This window comes from Lepidochelys kempii, chromosome 4, assembly GCF_965140265.1.
Source record: "Lepidochelys kempii isolate rLepKem1 chromosome 4, rLepKem1.hap2, whole genome shotgun sequence".
NCBI lineage: Eukaryota > Metazoa > Chordata > Testudines > Cheloniidae > Lepidochelys > Lepidochelys kempii.
In genome coordinates this window covers 115,664,247-115,679,152 of record NC_133259.1, presented here as the reverse complement: position 1 = coordinate 115,679,152, position 14,906 = coordinate 115,664,247, and the positions used below count along the sequence as shown (strand labels likewise).

The 14,906-nt window shown below is 45.3% G+C and overlaps 1 protein-coding gene across 6 annotated transcripts in view; it reads left to right on the top strand.

Annotated features, from left to right (window-relative positions):
* Positions 1 to 14,906, top strand: part of EVC2 (EvC ciliary complex subunit 2) — a 169,200-nt gene that overhangs the window by 98,712 nt on the left and 55,582 nt on the right. For all 6 annotated transcript variants that reach the window (XM_073342528.1, XM_073342529.1, XM_073342527.1 and 3 more), the window contains one exon: positions 14,621 to 14,825. In XM_073342528.1, coding sequence (XP_073198629.1) covers positions 14,621 to 14,825 — 205 coding nt within the window. The remainder of the gene's footprint in view (positions 1 to 14,620; positions 14,826 to 14,906) is intronic.

Below are 14,906 nucleotides of genomic sequence, written 5' to 3'. Positions count from 1 at the left end.
AACGCAAGTACTTTGTACCCGCTAAGAGGCATGAATACTTGTCGGTCAACCACAGGAAACAGCAGGGTCAGCCAGCCCTGACTCCAAAGAACAAAAACTCTCGGAGACTGGACTCTTTCAAAAGGAAAGTATATTCATCTTTGAGCTTCCAGTTACGAGTGGCAAACCATCAGGCTCTCCTGAGCTGGTACAAATTCAATCTGTGGGGCTCCCTGCCCAAGTTTGAGGACTCCCTCCAGGAGCGCGATAGGAAGGAGTTCAAGGCACTAGTGGAGGAAGGGGCAGCGGCCGCTAGGGTGTCCCTGCAGGCAGCTTTGGATGCTGAGGACACAGCCACACGATCAATGGCCTCTGCAGTGTCCATGGCTCCTGCTCTCTGGGCTGTCCAGCGAGGCACAGTCTTCCATGCAGGATCTCCCGTTTGATGGGAAAGCTCTGTTTGCGGAGGAAACAGATACAAGGCTGCATGGCATGAAAGACTCCTGCATGACCCTCCAGACTCTGGGCCTCTGTGCCCCCTCTCCAGCAAAACCTAAGTTCAAGCCTGTCAAAGTCAGATTCAGGACTCACATAATTTGTCAGATCACTCTGTTTATTAGGAAAGCGCTTTGCCAATGCACCCAGATATGTGAGCCCCTCTCTGAGGCTCAAGCTAACTTATTTATACAGCTAAGCCAAAGCCAATTTAACATAAGAGACAAAAGGAAGCAGAAACTGACAAATATACATACATATCTTATTTGCATACTAACATTTACCAATCTCCTAGCTCAGTAGGAGCTCTAACTTAATTAGTTTGAGCACCCATTGTCTCACACTCCTTAATGTTTCTCTTCCTGACAACTATATTTCAAGAAATCTTTCAAGCAGCATTTCTCTAATGAATTATAATTTCAATATAATTCATTCTACTTTCACAAGCTGCAGCAGACTCCCACCCAGGCCACCCTGCCGAAGTACGAGGCTGCCCATAAGAAGCAGCGGGACTATAAGAGGCAGTCTCAGCCTGCCCCCCAGCCTGGGTCATCCAAGGGCAAGCAGGTGGGGAAAAGGCATTTGTGACGGGACGCTCGGGGGCACCCCACCAGTCCTCATCAGGGAGCCACCCCCAATAAAGCTTCCCTTCTCCAACCAGTTGTGTGCTTTCCTCCCGGAATGGTCGTGGCTAACCTCGGACCGATGAGTCCTCAACACCATCTCCCGGGGTTACACCCTCCAGTTTACTTCATCCCCAACCAATACCCCTCACCCCCATCCCCCTTGGGGGACCCCTCGCACGAAGCTCTGCTCGAGCAGGATGTGGGGCAGCTCCTACGTCTAGGAGCGATAGAGGCAGTGCCCGAGGAGTTCATGGGCAAGGGGTATTAATCCCGCTATTTCCTTATCCCAAAGGCCAAAGGGGGGCTCAGGCCCATCCTGGACCTCCAAGGTCTGAACGAGTACATGGTGAAGCTCAAGTTCCGCATGGTCTCCCTGGCCTCCATCATCCCCTCCCTGCATTCCTGGGACTGGTACACTGCCCTTGATCTACAGGATGCGTCCTTCCACATCCACATATTCGAGGGGTACAGGTGCTTCTTCCATTTCGTAGTGGGACAGAATCATTGCCAATTCATGGTCCTCCCATTTGGTCTGTCCACTGCCCCCAGGGTGTTTACAAAATGTATGTCAGTGTTAGCGGCCTACCTCAGATGGCGGTGGGTCCAGATATTTCCCTATCTGGACGATTGGCTTGTCAAGGGCACCTCCCGGTCACAGGAGAGGGATCACATGGCTCTTCTCCTGTCCACGTGCACCACAGTGGGCCTGTTGGTAAACAACACCAAGTCCACGTTAGTCCCAGTCCAATGCATAGAGTTTATCTGAGCGCTCCTGGACATAGTGTTGGCCAGGGCCTCTCTCCCGCCAGACAGATTCGAGACCCTCATCGACTCTGTCACAAGGTTCCCGGTGACAACAGCCAGGGTTTGCCTACAACCCTTGGGTCACATGTCAGCGTGCACGTATGTGGTCCATTACGCCAGACTCAGGATGAGGCCCCTCCAGCTCTGGTTGGCCTTGAAGTTCTCCCAGGCCACAGACAGGATGGACACGGTCCTCACCATGCCGGACTCTGTGATCACCTCCCTACGGTGGTGGCCCACCCCAAACAACATTCTCCAAGGGGTCCTGTCAAGGGACAGGGCCCCGTCGTTGGAGCTGGTGTCCAATGCGTTAGACCTGGGTTGGCAGGCCCATGTGGGGAACTTTCAGACTCAAGGCCTGTGATCAGCTCAAGACCTGACCTTACAAATAAACGTCAAGGAGCTCACACCTGGAGGGCAAGGTAGTCAGGGTCCTCACAGACAACATGGCCTCAATGTTCTATACCAACAGGCAAGGTGGGGCTCGATCCTCTGCCGTGAAGCCCTCAGGCTGTGGGACTTCTGTATAGCCCACAATATCCACATGAAGGCCTTCCATCTACCGGGTGCCCAGAACGAGAGGGTGGATCGCTTGACCAGGGACTTTTCCTCACAACATGAGTGGTCCCTCCACCCAGAAGTGGCCCACCAGCTCTTCCGAAGGTGGGGAACTCCCCAGGTGGACCTGTTCGTGACTCGTCAGAACCAGCGATGTCCCGGGTTCTGCTCCAGGGGAGACCCTGGGGAGGGGCGCTATCTCCAATGCCTTTCTCCTGTCCTGGTCAGGCCAGCTTCTCTATGCCTTTCCCCCATTCCCTCTAATCAGCAGGGTCCTGGAGAAGATAAAGACGGACAAGGCCCGGGTGCTCCTGATTGCCCCGGCGTGGCCCAGGCAGCATTGGTACGGGATCCTAATGGGGCTGGAGGTAGCTCCGCCATGGCCATTGCCGCTTCGCCCGGACCTGCTCTCTCAGGACCAGGGCCACCTCCTCCACCCCAACCTGGCAGTTCTTCACCTCACGGCTTAGCTGCTCAGTGGTTAGGTGGAGAGGAAAAGACATGCTCAGAGCAGGTTCAGTGTGTCCTCCTCAAAAGTAGACGGCCCTCCACTCGCCATGCTTATTTGTTGAAGTGGTCCCAGTTTTTTGTCGAAGTGGTCCCAGCTTATCCTTGATTACCTCCTCCACCTGAGGGCCCAGGGCCTGGCACCCTCGTCAGTCAAGGTGCACCTGGCAGCCATATCGGTCTTCCATCTGGCAGTGCAAGGGCACATGGTATTTTCCCATGCTATGACTGGCCGGTTCCTTAAGGGTTTGGACCGTCTTTTTCCATATTTTAGACCCCCCCGGTCCCACAGTGGGACCTAAACCTGGTGTTGGCTCGTCTCACAGGGCCCCCATTTGAATCACGGGCCACGTGCTCCTGGTCTCACCTCTCATGGAAGGGTGGCCTTCCTGGTTGCAATCACATCAGCCAGCCGAGTCTCGGAGCTCAGGGCCCTGACCTCCGAGCTGCTGTACATGGTCTTTCATAAAGACAAGGTCCAGCTCCGCCCACACCCCACGTTCCTCCCAAAGGTGGTCTTCGCCTACCACATGGGTCAGGACATTTTTTTACCGGTCCTCTGGCTGAAGCCTCACGCGTGCAGTGAGGAGCGCCGTCTCCACACGCTTGATGTGCGGCGGGCTCTGGCTTTCCACCTCGAGCGGACCAAGCCGTTTGGAAAGTTCTCGCAACTGTTCGTCGCCTTGGCTGAGCGCGAGGGGCCAGCCGATTTCCACTCAGCAGCTTCCCAATCAGATCACTTCATGCATCCATTCCTGTTATGAGCTGGTGGGTGTCCCTCCGGCTACCCATTGTGAGGGCACACTCGACTAGAACGCAAGCCTCGTCGGCTGCCTTCATGTCCCACGTCCCCATCCAGGACATTTGTAGGGCCTCCAAGTGGTCTTCGGTTCAAACGTTCACCTCGCACTATCCCCCAAATCGTCCCCCAAACCAGGGATGATGCCAGGTTTGGCAGGGCTGTCCTCCATCCTGGGAACTTGTGAACTCCTACCCACCTCCAACAGATATAGCTTGGAATCACCTATTGTGGAAAACACATGAGCAATCTCTCTCTCGAAGAAAAGACAGTTACCTTTTCCGTAACTGGTGTTCTTCGAGATGTGTTGCTCATGTCTATTCCACATCCCACCTTCCTTCCCCTTCGTCGGAGTTGTCTGGCAAGAAGGAACCGAGGATGGGGGGAGCGGGGAAAAACTTCTGGCACTGGTGCACGTGGCACGCACACCTGTTGTGGAATAGATATGAGCAACACATCTTGAAGAACACCAGTTACGGAAAAGGTAACTGTCTTTTTTATTAATAAACCCACCTTGAGAAAGGGGACATGGAACTGAACTTGAGGGTTTGGGCTTTATTTGGACTGCCCTGGCTAATAAATCTGCCCACTGTCGTACGGACATGTATTCATTAAAAAGAATGGACTGTAAAGCATTACTGTCAACTTAAACAACTTCAGGTGAGGGAGGAAGAATTTTCCTTTTTTCTAAAGAAAATCAGATACACATGAGACCTACTGGGCCAAATATGATGACCTGACATTGTCCCAATAAGTTTGCCAACTGCACATTATAGAGCTATAGAAAACAGATCTATAGGAGTCTGCCTGTTACTTACAGTGTTTGAAAATCCATTCATTTCTAACTTTTCAATGACTTTTGGTTTTTCAAAATTCAAAATAATTTTCCATAAACCATTTCAATGTATCTTTCAGATACTGTCTTCTTATCTCTAAATATACTGTAGAGAACAATCCTGCACCAGTAGTGAAATGGATTAAGTGACCTAGGTCTTTTCCATTTCTAACTTTTATGATTCTATGACGATGTATTCCAGTTGGCAGTGCTGCTGTTACACTTGTCAAATACCATCTTTATTCACACAGCAACAGTAAAAATCAGATCCTTAAAAGCTACTTATTTTTCCAGTACATTTTTCTAAACAACAATAATACAACATTCCATCAAAAGCTCTTTAAAAAATGTCTGTCTTTACATTTTCTGACACTGTTAGTTTTGATATTTTGATCACCAGACACCAGCTCTAGTCTCTCACCAAGAATTATTTTGACCGATAGCTTTTTATTTTTGTTAATCATTCAAAATACTATGAAGTCGTTCTGTGCCAAAAATATTAACACTTTAAAATCCTTTCCTAACATAAAGAAAAGGAGTACTTGTGGCACCTTAGAGACTAACCAATTTATTAGAGCATAAGCTTTCGTGAGCTACAGCTCACTTCATCAGATGCATATCGTGGAAACTGCAGCAGACTTTATATATACACAGAGAATATGAAACAATACCTCCTCCCACCCTACTGTCCTTCTGGTAATAGCTTATCTAAAGTGATTATCAGGTGGGCCATTTCCAGCACAAATCCAGGTTTTCTCACCCTCCACCCCCCCACACAAATTCACTCTCCTGCTGGTGATAGCCCATCCAAAGTGACAACTCTTTACACAATGTGCATGACAATCAAGTTGGGCTATTTCCTGCACAAATCCAGGTTTTCTCATATCCCCCCCACCCCCATACACACACAAACTCACTCTCCTGCTGGTAATAGCTCATCCAAACTGACCACTCTATTTAAGCCTAAATTAATAGTATCCAATTTGCAAATGAATTCCAATTCAGCAGTTTCTCGCTGGAGTCTGGATTTGAAGTTTTTTTGTTTTAAGATAGCGACCTTCATGTCTGTGATTGCGTGACCAGAGAGATTGAAGTGAACATAAAATTATGTTAAAAGAGTATTACAGTTACAAAGTCAAGCACTCGAAAGTTAGGAAATACTGAAATTAAGGATGCTTGTGCAATAGTTTGTGATCATGTAATTAAAGACTGTAAATAATGCATATATAAAAGGGGGTTGAATTATCTCCCTGCTCTGAATTCTGGCACTCAAGGCCACAGCATCAGCTGGCTGCTGAGAGAAGCAATTGTATGAACAGCTCTGGTCCAGCCCCTGCAGCCCCAGGACGAAGCATAGAATCATAGAATATCAGGGTTGGAAGGGACCTCAGGAGGTCATCTTGTCCAACCCCCTGCTCAAAGCAGGACCAATCCCCAATTAAATCATGATCAGTTGCTCGGTGGGGTTGATACATATAGTCTAGTCAGTACTCAGGAGCTATGAGGGGATGGAGCATGCTCGGTGTAGATGGAATCTTCAGACAATTTAGCTGCCAAACTCTAATAAGGGCATGTCTACACTTGCAGAGGTAGCGCACTGGGAGTTAAACCAGCCTTCGGAGACCGCAGCAAGGAAAACGCTGCCGTGTGTTTACACTGTCAGCTGCAAGCACACTGGCGTGGCCACATTAGCAGCTCTTGCAATGCCACAAAGACCAGTGCATTGTGGTAGCTATCCCAGTATGCAACTGGCTGCAACGTGCTTTTCAAATGGGGGTGGAGGGGGGTAGAGTGTGACAGGGAGTGTGTTGTGTTTATGTGGGGGGAGAGAGTAGGTTTTTGGGGGGGCTGAGAGCATGTCAGCATGCTGTCTTGTAAGTTCAGACAGCAGCAGACCTCCCCGCCACCCCCCCACACCCACTCACAACAGCAGCATTCCACACTAATGGCTTGCTTTGTCCCGGAGCAGGTAAGCATGCCAGTTGTCAGAAACGGAGCTATGAAAGGGCATATCTGCATTCCTGTAGTCGATTTCAAAACAATGAGAAGAGTGGCCACTTTATTTCAGGGGATTATGGGACGTTTCCAGAGGCCAATCACAGCGCAGTAATGCACCACCTCGTTCACACTGATGCCCAGGCGTTTCAGGTGGGGCGCAGCAAGCTTTATGCTTCTCATGGAGGTGGATTACCAGGAGCGCTCCAGCTGCGGAGTCCAGGCACTCTATGTGCCTTGCCAGTGTGGACCCATCAGGAGTTAGGGCACCCAGGGCTGCTTTAATGCACTCTAACTTGCAAGTGTAGCCAAGCCCTAAGTCTCCACTGAACACGTGCAAACAGATTTTTAGAGGTTCATAATTCAGCCAAAATTGGGCACATTTTCACAGGGACAGCAAAAAGCACATTCTTGACACAAGGACACTTCTCTGCCGAATTTCAAGTCCATGCTCCAAAGCAGTGGCTCTCAACCTTTCCAGACTACTGTACTCCCTTCAGGAGTCTGATCTGTCCCAATTTTTACCTCACTTCAAAACTATCTGCTTACAAAATCAGACATAAGAACACAGAAATCGCACAGTACATTATTACTGAAAAGTTCCTTACTTCCTCATTTTTACCATATAATTATAAATCAATTGGAATATAAATATTTACTTACATTTCAGAGTATTATATACATCATAAATAAGTCACTGTCTGTATGAAATTTTAGTTTGTACTTTAGTTTTTATGTAGCCTGTTGTAAAACTAGGCAAATATCTACATGAGTTGATGTAGCCCCTGGAAGACCTCTGTGTCCACCCAGAGGTACGTGTACCTCTGGTTGAAGAACCACAGCTCCAAAGCATGGGGGGAGGGGGGGAAGCACGTAAGCTTCTCAATAAAATGGTTATGCAATTTTTTTTTAACATAGACAAAAAATATTTTTCTCTAGCATCATTCTTGGAAAGGAGGAAGCCACTTTTGCTGAAGTTTTCCAAACAAATTCAGCCTTGGGCAGAATTCCAGCATGAAAAATTTCAGCCCCAAAATAGATAGAGTTTGGCAAAGTTATACAACCCTGTTTTCAGATGCTTCTAATAGGATGCATCAAGCAACCTCAGCTATAGGTATCACTATGTGAGCCACCTAAAATATCTTTGATTTCTCTTGAAAATACAGCAGAAAATAGGTAATTCCCACAAAGTATATTTCACGCTTCAAAGCTACTCGACAGATTATCACTACTTAAAGGTCATGCTAACTTGGCCAAGGCTATGAATGCTACATTAGGTTCTATTATAACCTGCAATCAAAAAAAAATCCCCAGTAAGGAAATTAAATTTAAAATATCCATATATTTAACCCATTATTAGTTCTTTATCTGCTCAAAAGCTATGAGCTTGTCACATATACATTTCTTTTCTAGCCATCTCTCATCCTATTTCTATCATCAGAGGGGTACAGTGCAGCCAAGACCAGCCCCTTTACCTTGCCCCCACACTCCTGGTATATTTGCAGGAGTGGTGAATTGGTTGTCATACAAATACATACAAATGTACAGCTGCAGGGCTGTAAACTCTCCACATCTCCTACTGCTCTCTCCTCTCTTCATTACCGCTTTCAGTATTCTTCTGAGGTGACACAAAACAAGCCCTACACTCACTGGCTAGTAAAAATCTGACAAGAGTACACCCCAATGAGGTATGGCTGCAGGTATATTATTCTCACAGTAACTTTCACTGGCCTCTTGTGCATTACCACAAGATCTTTCACTGTGTGAATGCTTTCAAGATTCTTTGTAATACACACATGCAAGAGGGTTGCATTAAGGTCACTCCATGAAATTTATCTCTAAAGTGCACAGATTTCGTGTGACTAAATCTCAGGGTAACACTGTAGTATTTCCCCTTTGCTAAGCAGATTTTGGGGCCTTCCAGGTCAGTTTCCCACTTGAAGCAGAAATTGGTGAGCCAAACTCAGGGTTTTTTTCTTAGTGTAATTTGAATATTTACGAACTATACACAAGTCCTGTTTCCTCCAATGGAAGTGGCCACAAACTACATGTTTGCAAAAAGAAAAGGAGTACTTGTGGCACCTTAGAGACTAACCAATTTATTAGAGCATAAGCTTTCGTGAGCTACAGCTCACTTCATCAGATGCATATCGTGGAAACTGCAGCAGACTTTATATATACAGAGAGAATATGAACCAATACCTCCTCCCACCCCACTGTCCTGCTGGTAATAGCTTATCTAAAGTGATCATCAGGTGGGCCATTTCCAGCACAAATCCAGGTTTTCTCACCCTCCACCCCCCCACACAAATTCACTCTCCGGCTGGTGATAGCCCATCCAAAGTGACAACTCTTTACACAATGTGCATGACAATCAAGTTGGGCTATTTCCTGCACAAATCCAGGTTTTCTCACATCCCCCCCACCCCCATACACACACAAACTCACTCTCCTGCTGGTAATAGCTCATCCAAACTGACCACTCTTCAAGTTTAAATCCAAGTTAAACCAGAACATCAAGAGGGGGGGTAGGAAAAAACAAGAGGAAACAGGCTACCTTGCATAATGACTTAGCCACTCCAAGTCTCTATTTAAGCCTAAATTAATAGTATCCAATTTGCAAATGAATTCCAATTCAGCAGTTTCTCGCTGGAGTCTGGATTTGAAGTTTTTTTGTTTTAAGATAGCGACCTTCATGTCTGTGATTGCGTGACCAGAGAGGTTGAAGTGTTCTCCGACTGGTTTATGAATGTTATAATTCTTGACATCTGATTTGTGTCCATTTATTCTTTTACGTAGAGACTGTCCAGTTTGACCAATGTACATGGCAGAGGGGCATTGCTGGCACATGATGGCATATATCACATTGGTGGATGTGCAGGTGAACGAGCCTCTGATAGTGTGGCTGATGTTATTAGGCCCTGTGATGGTGTCCCCTGAATAGATATGTGGGCACAATTGGCAACGGGCTTTGTTGCAAGGATAAGTTCCTGGGTTAGTGGTTCTGTTGTGTGGTATGTGGTTGTTGGTGAGTATTTGCTTCAGGTTGCGGGGCTGTCTGTAGGCAAGGACTGGCCTGTCTCCCAAGATTTGTGAGAGTGTTGGGTCATCCTTTAGGATAGGTTGTAGATCCTTAATAATGCGTTGGAGGGGTTTTAGTTGGGGGCTGAAGGTGACGGCTAGTGGCGTTCTGTTATTTTCTTTGTTAGGCCTGTCCTGTAGTAGGTAACTTCTGGGAACTCTTCTGGCTCTATCAATCTGTTTCTTTACTTCTGCAGGTGGGTATTGTAGTTGTAAGAAAGCTTGACAGAGATCTTGTAGGTGTTTGTCTCTGTCTGAGGGGTTGGAGCAAATGCGGTTGTATCGCAGAGCTTGGCTGTAGACGATGGATCGTGTGGTGTGGTCAGGGTGAAAGCTGGAGGCATGCAGGTAGGAATAGCGGTCAGTAGGTTTCCGGTATAGGGTGGTGTTTATGTGACCATTGTTTATTAGCACTGTAGTGTCCAGGAAGTGGATCTCTTGTGTGGACTGGACCAGGCCGAGGTTGGTGGTGGGATGGAAATTGTTGAAATCATGGTGGAATTCCTCAAGGGCTTCTTTTCCATGGGTCCAGATGATGAAGATGTCATCAATATAGCGCAAGTAGAGTAGGGGCTTTAGGGGACGAGAGCTGAGGAAGCGTTGTTCTAAATCAGCCATAAAAATGTTGGCATACTGTGGGGCCATGCGGGTACCCATAGCAGTGCCGCTGATCTGAAGGTATACATTGTCCCCAAATGTGAAGTAGTTATGGGTAAGGACAAAGTCACAAAGTTCAGCCACCAGGTTAGCCGTGACATTATCGGGGATACTGTTCTTGATGGCTTGTAGTCCATCTTTGTGTGGAATGTTGGTGTAGAGGGCTTCTACATCCATAGTGGCCAGGATGGTGTTATCAGGAAGATCACCGATGGATTGAAGTTTCCTCAGGAAGTCAGTGGTGTCTCGAAGGTAGCTGGGAGTGCTGGTAGCGTAGGGCCTGAGGAGGGAGTCTACATAGCCAGACAATCCTGCTGTCAGGGTGCCAATGCCTGAGATGATGGGGCGCCCCGGATTTCCAGGTTTATGGATCTTGGGTAGTAGATAGAATATCCCAGGTCGGGGTTCCAGGGGTGTGTCTGTGCGGATTTGATCTTGTGCTTTTTCAGGAAGTTTCTTGAGCAAATGCTGTAGTTGCTTTTGGTAACTCTCAGTGGGATCAGAGGGTAATGGCTTGTAGAAACTCGTGTTGGAGAGCTGCCGAGCAGCCTCTTGTTCATATTCTGACCTATTCATGATGACAACAGCACCTCCTTTGTCAGCCTTTTTGATTATGATGTCAGAGTTGTTTCTGAGGCTGTGGATGGCATTGCGTTCCGCATGGCTGAGGTTATGGGGCAAGTGATGCTGCTTTTCCACAATTTCAGCCCGTGCACGTCGGCGGAAGCACTCTATGTAGAAGTCCAGTCTGCTGTTTCGACCTTCAGGAGGAGTCCACCTAGAATCCCTCTTTCTGTAGTGTTGGTAGGGAGACCTCTGTGGATTAGTATGCTGTTCAGAGGTATTTTGGAAATATTCCTTGAGTCGGAGACGTCGAAAATAGGATTCTAGGTCACCACAGAACTGTATCATGTTCGTGGGGGTGGAGGGGCAGAAGGAGAGGCCCCGAGATAGAACAGCTGCTTCTGCTGGGCTGAGAGTATAGTTGGATAGGTTAACAATATTGCTAGGTGGGTTGAGGGAACCATTGCTGTGGCCCCTTGTAGCATGTAGTAGTTTACAAAGTTTAGTGTCCTTTTTCTTTTGTAGAGAAGCAAAGTGTGCGTTGTCACTTTGGATGGGCTATCACCAGCAGGAGAGTGAATTTGTGTGGGGGGGTGGAGGGTGAGAAAACCTGGATTTGTGCTGGAAATGGCCCACCTGATAATCACTTTAGATAAGCTATTACCAGCAGGACAGTGGGGTGGGAGGAGGTATTGTTTCATATTCTCTGTGTATATATAAAGTCTGCTGCAGTTTCCACGATATGCATCTGATGAAGTGAGCTGTAGCTCACGAAAGCTTATGCTCTAATAAATTGGTTAGTCTCTAAGGTGCCACAAGTACTCCTTTTCTTTTTGCGAATACAGACTAACACGGCTGTTACTCTGAAACCTGTTTCCTAACATAGGCATGGCATAAGAGATCTGCCGTAGTTTCTAATCCACTGTTTTTTCTGGCAGTGCTACCTTTCTATGTATAAATCTAAGGCAATATTGTGGAGCAGTAAGTGCTGCCTATTGGGAAATGATGCCTTCAGATAGGTGTCTTAGGTGGATGAAAACAGTGTAAATATGAATATTTTAATTTAGAGACTGACTACAATCATTTGATTCAGAGAAGAATTTCTAAAAGTGTCATAGGCATATTTTATGGAAATAATGACAACCTGTTGGCACTGTGATTAAAGTAAAATCATCCTTCTAAAACACTGGAGACAATATATTGTAATTTTAAAATTGAAACTCTTTGTTAGTGCATCAGTGTGCTGTTTTTAAAAACTGCTTGAATTAGTTATTGTTTAATCTTTAAACAAATAGGCTATTTCCTCCTTTTTAGGACTACTGGGGCAGGGGGAAGTTTATTGCTGCAAATTTTATATATATTTATAATTTTTATTAATTTTTTCATATATAACAAATATATCAAAATACAAGATTCAGCATAATACACAAAGTAAATAAAGAGGGTCAAGCTAAAGGGAGGGCAGGTGAAGCAAGCAATCTATCTTCAGGGTCTGCGTTAATCATAGACCTGTAAAAAGTCAGCACAAATTGCTTTGAATTTTTCAGGCATTCCCCTTCTGTGGAATGCCAGTAATTCACTAGCTGAAAGATCAGCCATATCATTGAGCCAGGCATTGATGTTTGGTGGAGATCAACTTTTCCACTTTTGCAGGATTAATTTTTTAGCGACCAAAGCTGCATGTTGGAAACACGGTGCCTTGTTATCAGGTAACCTTCAGGTATCAGAAATATATCCAAGAATTAAATTTAAGAGGGAGAGCTCCAACTTAGCATCTAATATCAAATTGTTCCTTTCACCCACAGTTGCTGCAAAATTAAAGTTAAATGTGTTTTTTCTGAACTGTTCCTGACCCAATGGCATGAAAGGTATTAAAACTGGCCTTGTGGTAGAGCAGCACATTGCCACTGCAGAAATCAGAATTTGGGCCTTGAGGTCCCTTCTGGGCTGGTTGAAGCTTGGAGTGATCTGGTGGCAGTCCACATTACTTGCGCATGGGGAGCACCTCAGTTTGTTTTCTATCAACCAACCTCTTTTCGCTCACCCAAGACTTAGTAGTCTGTTGTTTTACTCTAAAGGGGAGAGGTACCTAATATACCCTAACCAATCCAAGGTGGTGTTGCTGGTAAGATAGAATGATGAAAAGGGTAAAAGTAGTGGGGAGTTTCAGGACTCAGATGATTCCCTTCTGTTCCCCTGGGGAGAATCAGATTCTGATCTCATCTCCACCAGTATAAATCTGGAGTAACTCCATGACCCTGGTTATAGTCACACCCAGAGTTACTAAGATCAGAATCTGGCCCTCTGTGCCTCACTGAACTGTTCATAACAAAAGATAAGCCATGAAATAGTTTAACATGTCAGTGTCTCCATGACCCTGGTTATTATTCCCACCCAATAGCTTTGCTGAAAAAGGTAGGTACATAAAAAGGTAGTATATAGTTTATCAGATTGACATTTGCTTATTTTCTGTATATATATACACACACTGAAAAATAAGCAATACCAATCTGCCCTTTTAAAAATTAATTCTCCCAGCTTCTGAGCTGGTTCTGTTTGTAGAAATTTAGGGAGACAAGAAAGAGAATGTGTTAAAATACAGAATACTGGGTTATGACATACCATTACGGTAAATATTATATATCACAGATTAATAGTCAGTGGTTACATGAACTCTAGAACAGATAGTAAACAGACTAAATTTGAGAGGAATCTGTCCATTTTTGTAACAGATCCATATACATCCAACAGAGAGCTGGCAAATTTTCCTTTTATAGGGATTTGACAAATAATTAGCATTCTCATTTATTACTTATCTCTATGGTATTTTGAAAATGTTACTAAGAATTCTAATAATTTCTAGTATTCCTTCTATTTAAAAAGCTGATATAGGGATGTTGGGGATTGGTCCTGCTTTGAACAGGGGTTTGGACTAGATGACCTCCAGAGGTCCCTTCCATCCCTGATATTCTATGATTCTATGAATGTTTACAAATGTGTATCTAAGAAACTCTGGTTTTCTATAGTGATCTAAACTGAGAATTTACCAGTAAACATTCATCATATCTGGTCCTTATATGGGCCTGTAAGGGTAAGGAGGGCACAAAGGGCTTTACTTCTTTATACATCCTGTTCAGGAGATAAGCCTTTACTGAAGTTCATGCACACCCCTGACAGTGCACTCTGGGTTGCAAGCCCTCAAAGTAGCAAATGATGATGCAGAGAAGAACTGGTTGCAAAATTTTCACCAATGTTACCCATTGAAAAATGGATTTTAGAACTATATTAGAATCTTCCTGGGAAATGTTTTGTATCATTTGATTTTTTTTTTTCAAAACAAATCAAAAGGTCCTTCCCCTTCCCTCCCCATTTCCAGGTTTATTTACACGTTCCCCCCAATATCTCCCTATGGAAAAATGAGAGAGAGAGAGAGAATGCACACACACAAAAACCACCCTGAACATTTTTCATTTTGATTTATGTTGACAATATTTTAAAATTTTATGTAAAAAATTCATAACAATTAATTTCTTCCAAAATCTTTTTTTTTTTACCAGCTCTAACACCCTGCTGTCTGGAGAATCTGGCCACCTGGGAAGGGGAACACACTTTGCAGGTTCCTAGGATCTCTGAAGATAGTTTGGTTTTGGTTTTTTTTCTTCCCTGTGCCAGTTTGCATATGCCACAGAACAGCATGTGTTTGTTTTTGTTTTTTAACAGGAGACTTTTAAGTTTGCCCCTTTCGTTATCTGAAGAGGAATTGCTTAGAATGAGGCAAGAGATCCATTGCTGCTATTCTCAGATGGACAATAACTTAGCTTTGCCCAAGATTCGGAGAAGAGCTTTGCTTCAGGCGTATCAGTCGGCGTGGAGGGAAGCGGAGCTGCTGAAAGTGGATCAGAACTTAGCAGTATCCGACAAACAGGTGGGATCAGTATGGGAACGTTTTACATTTCCCAAATGTATGCTTTTACTCTCTGCCTCTTTTTCAGGAGTGGGTTTCCCC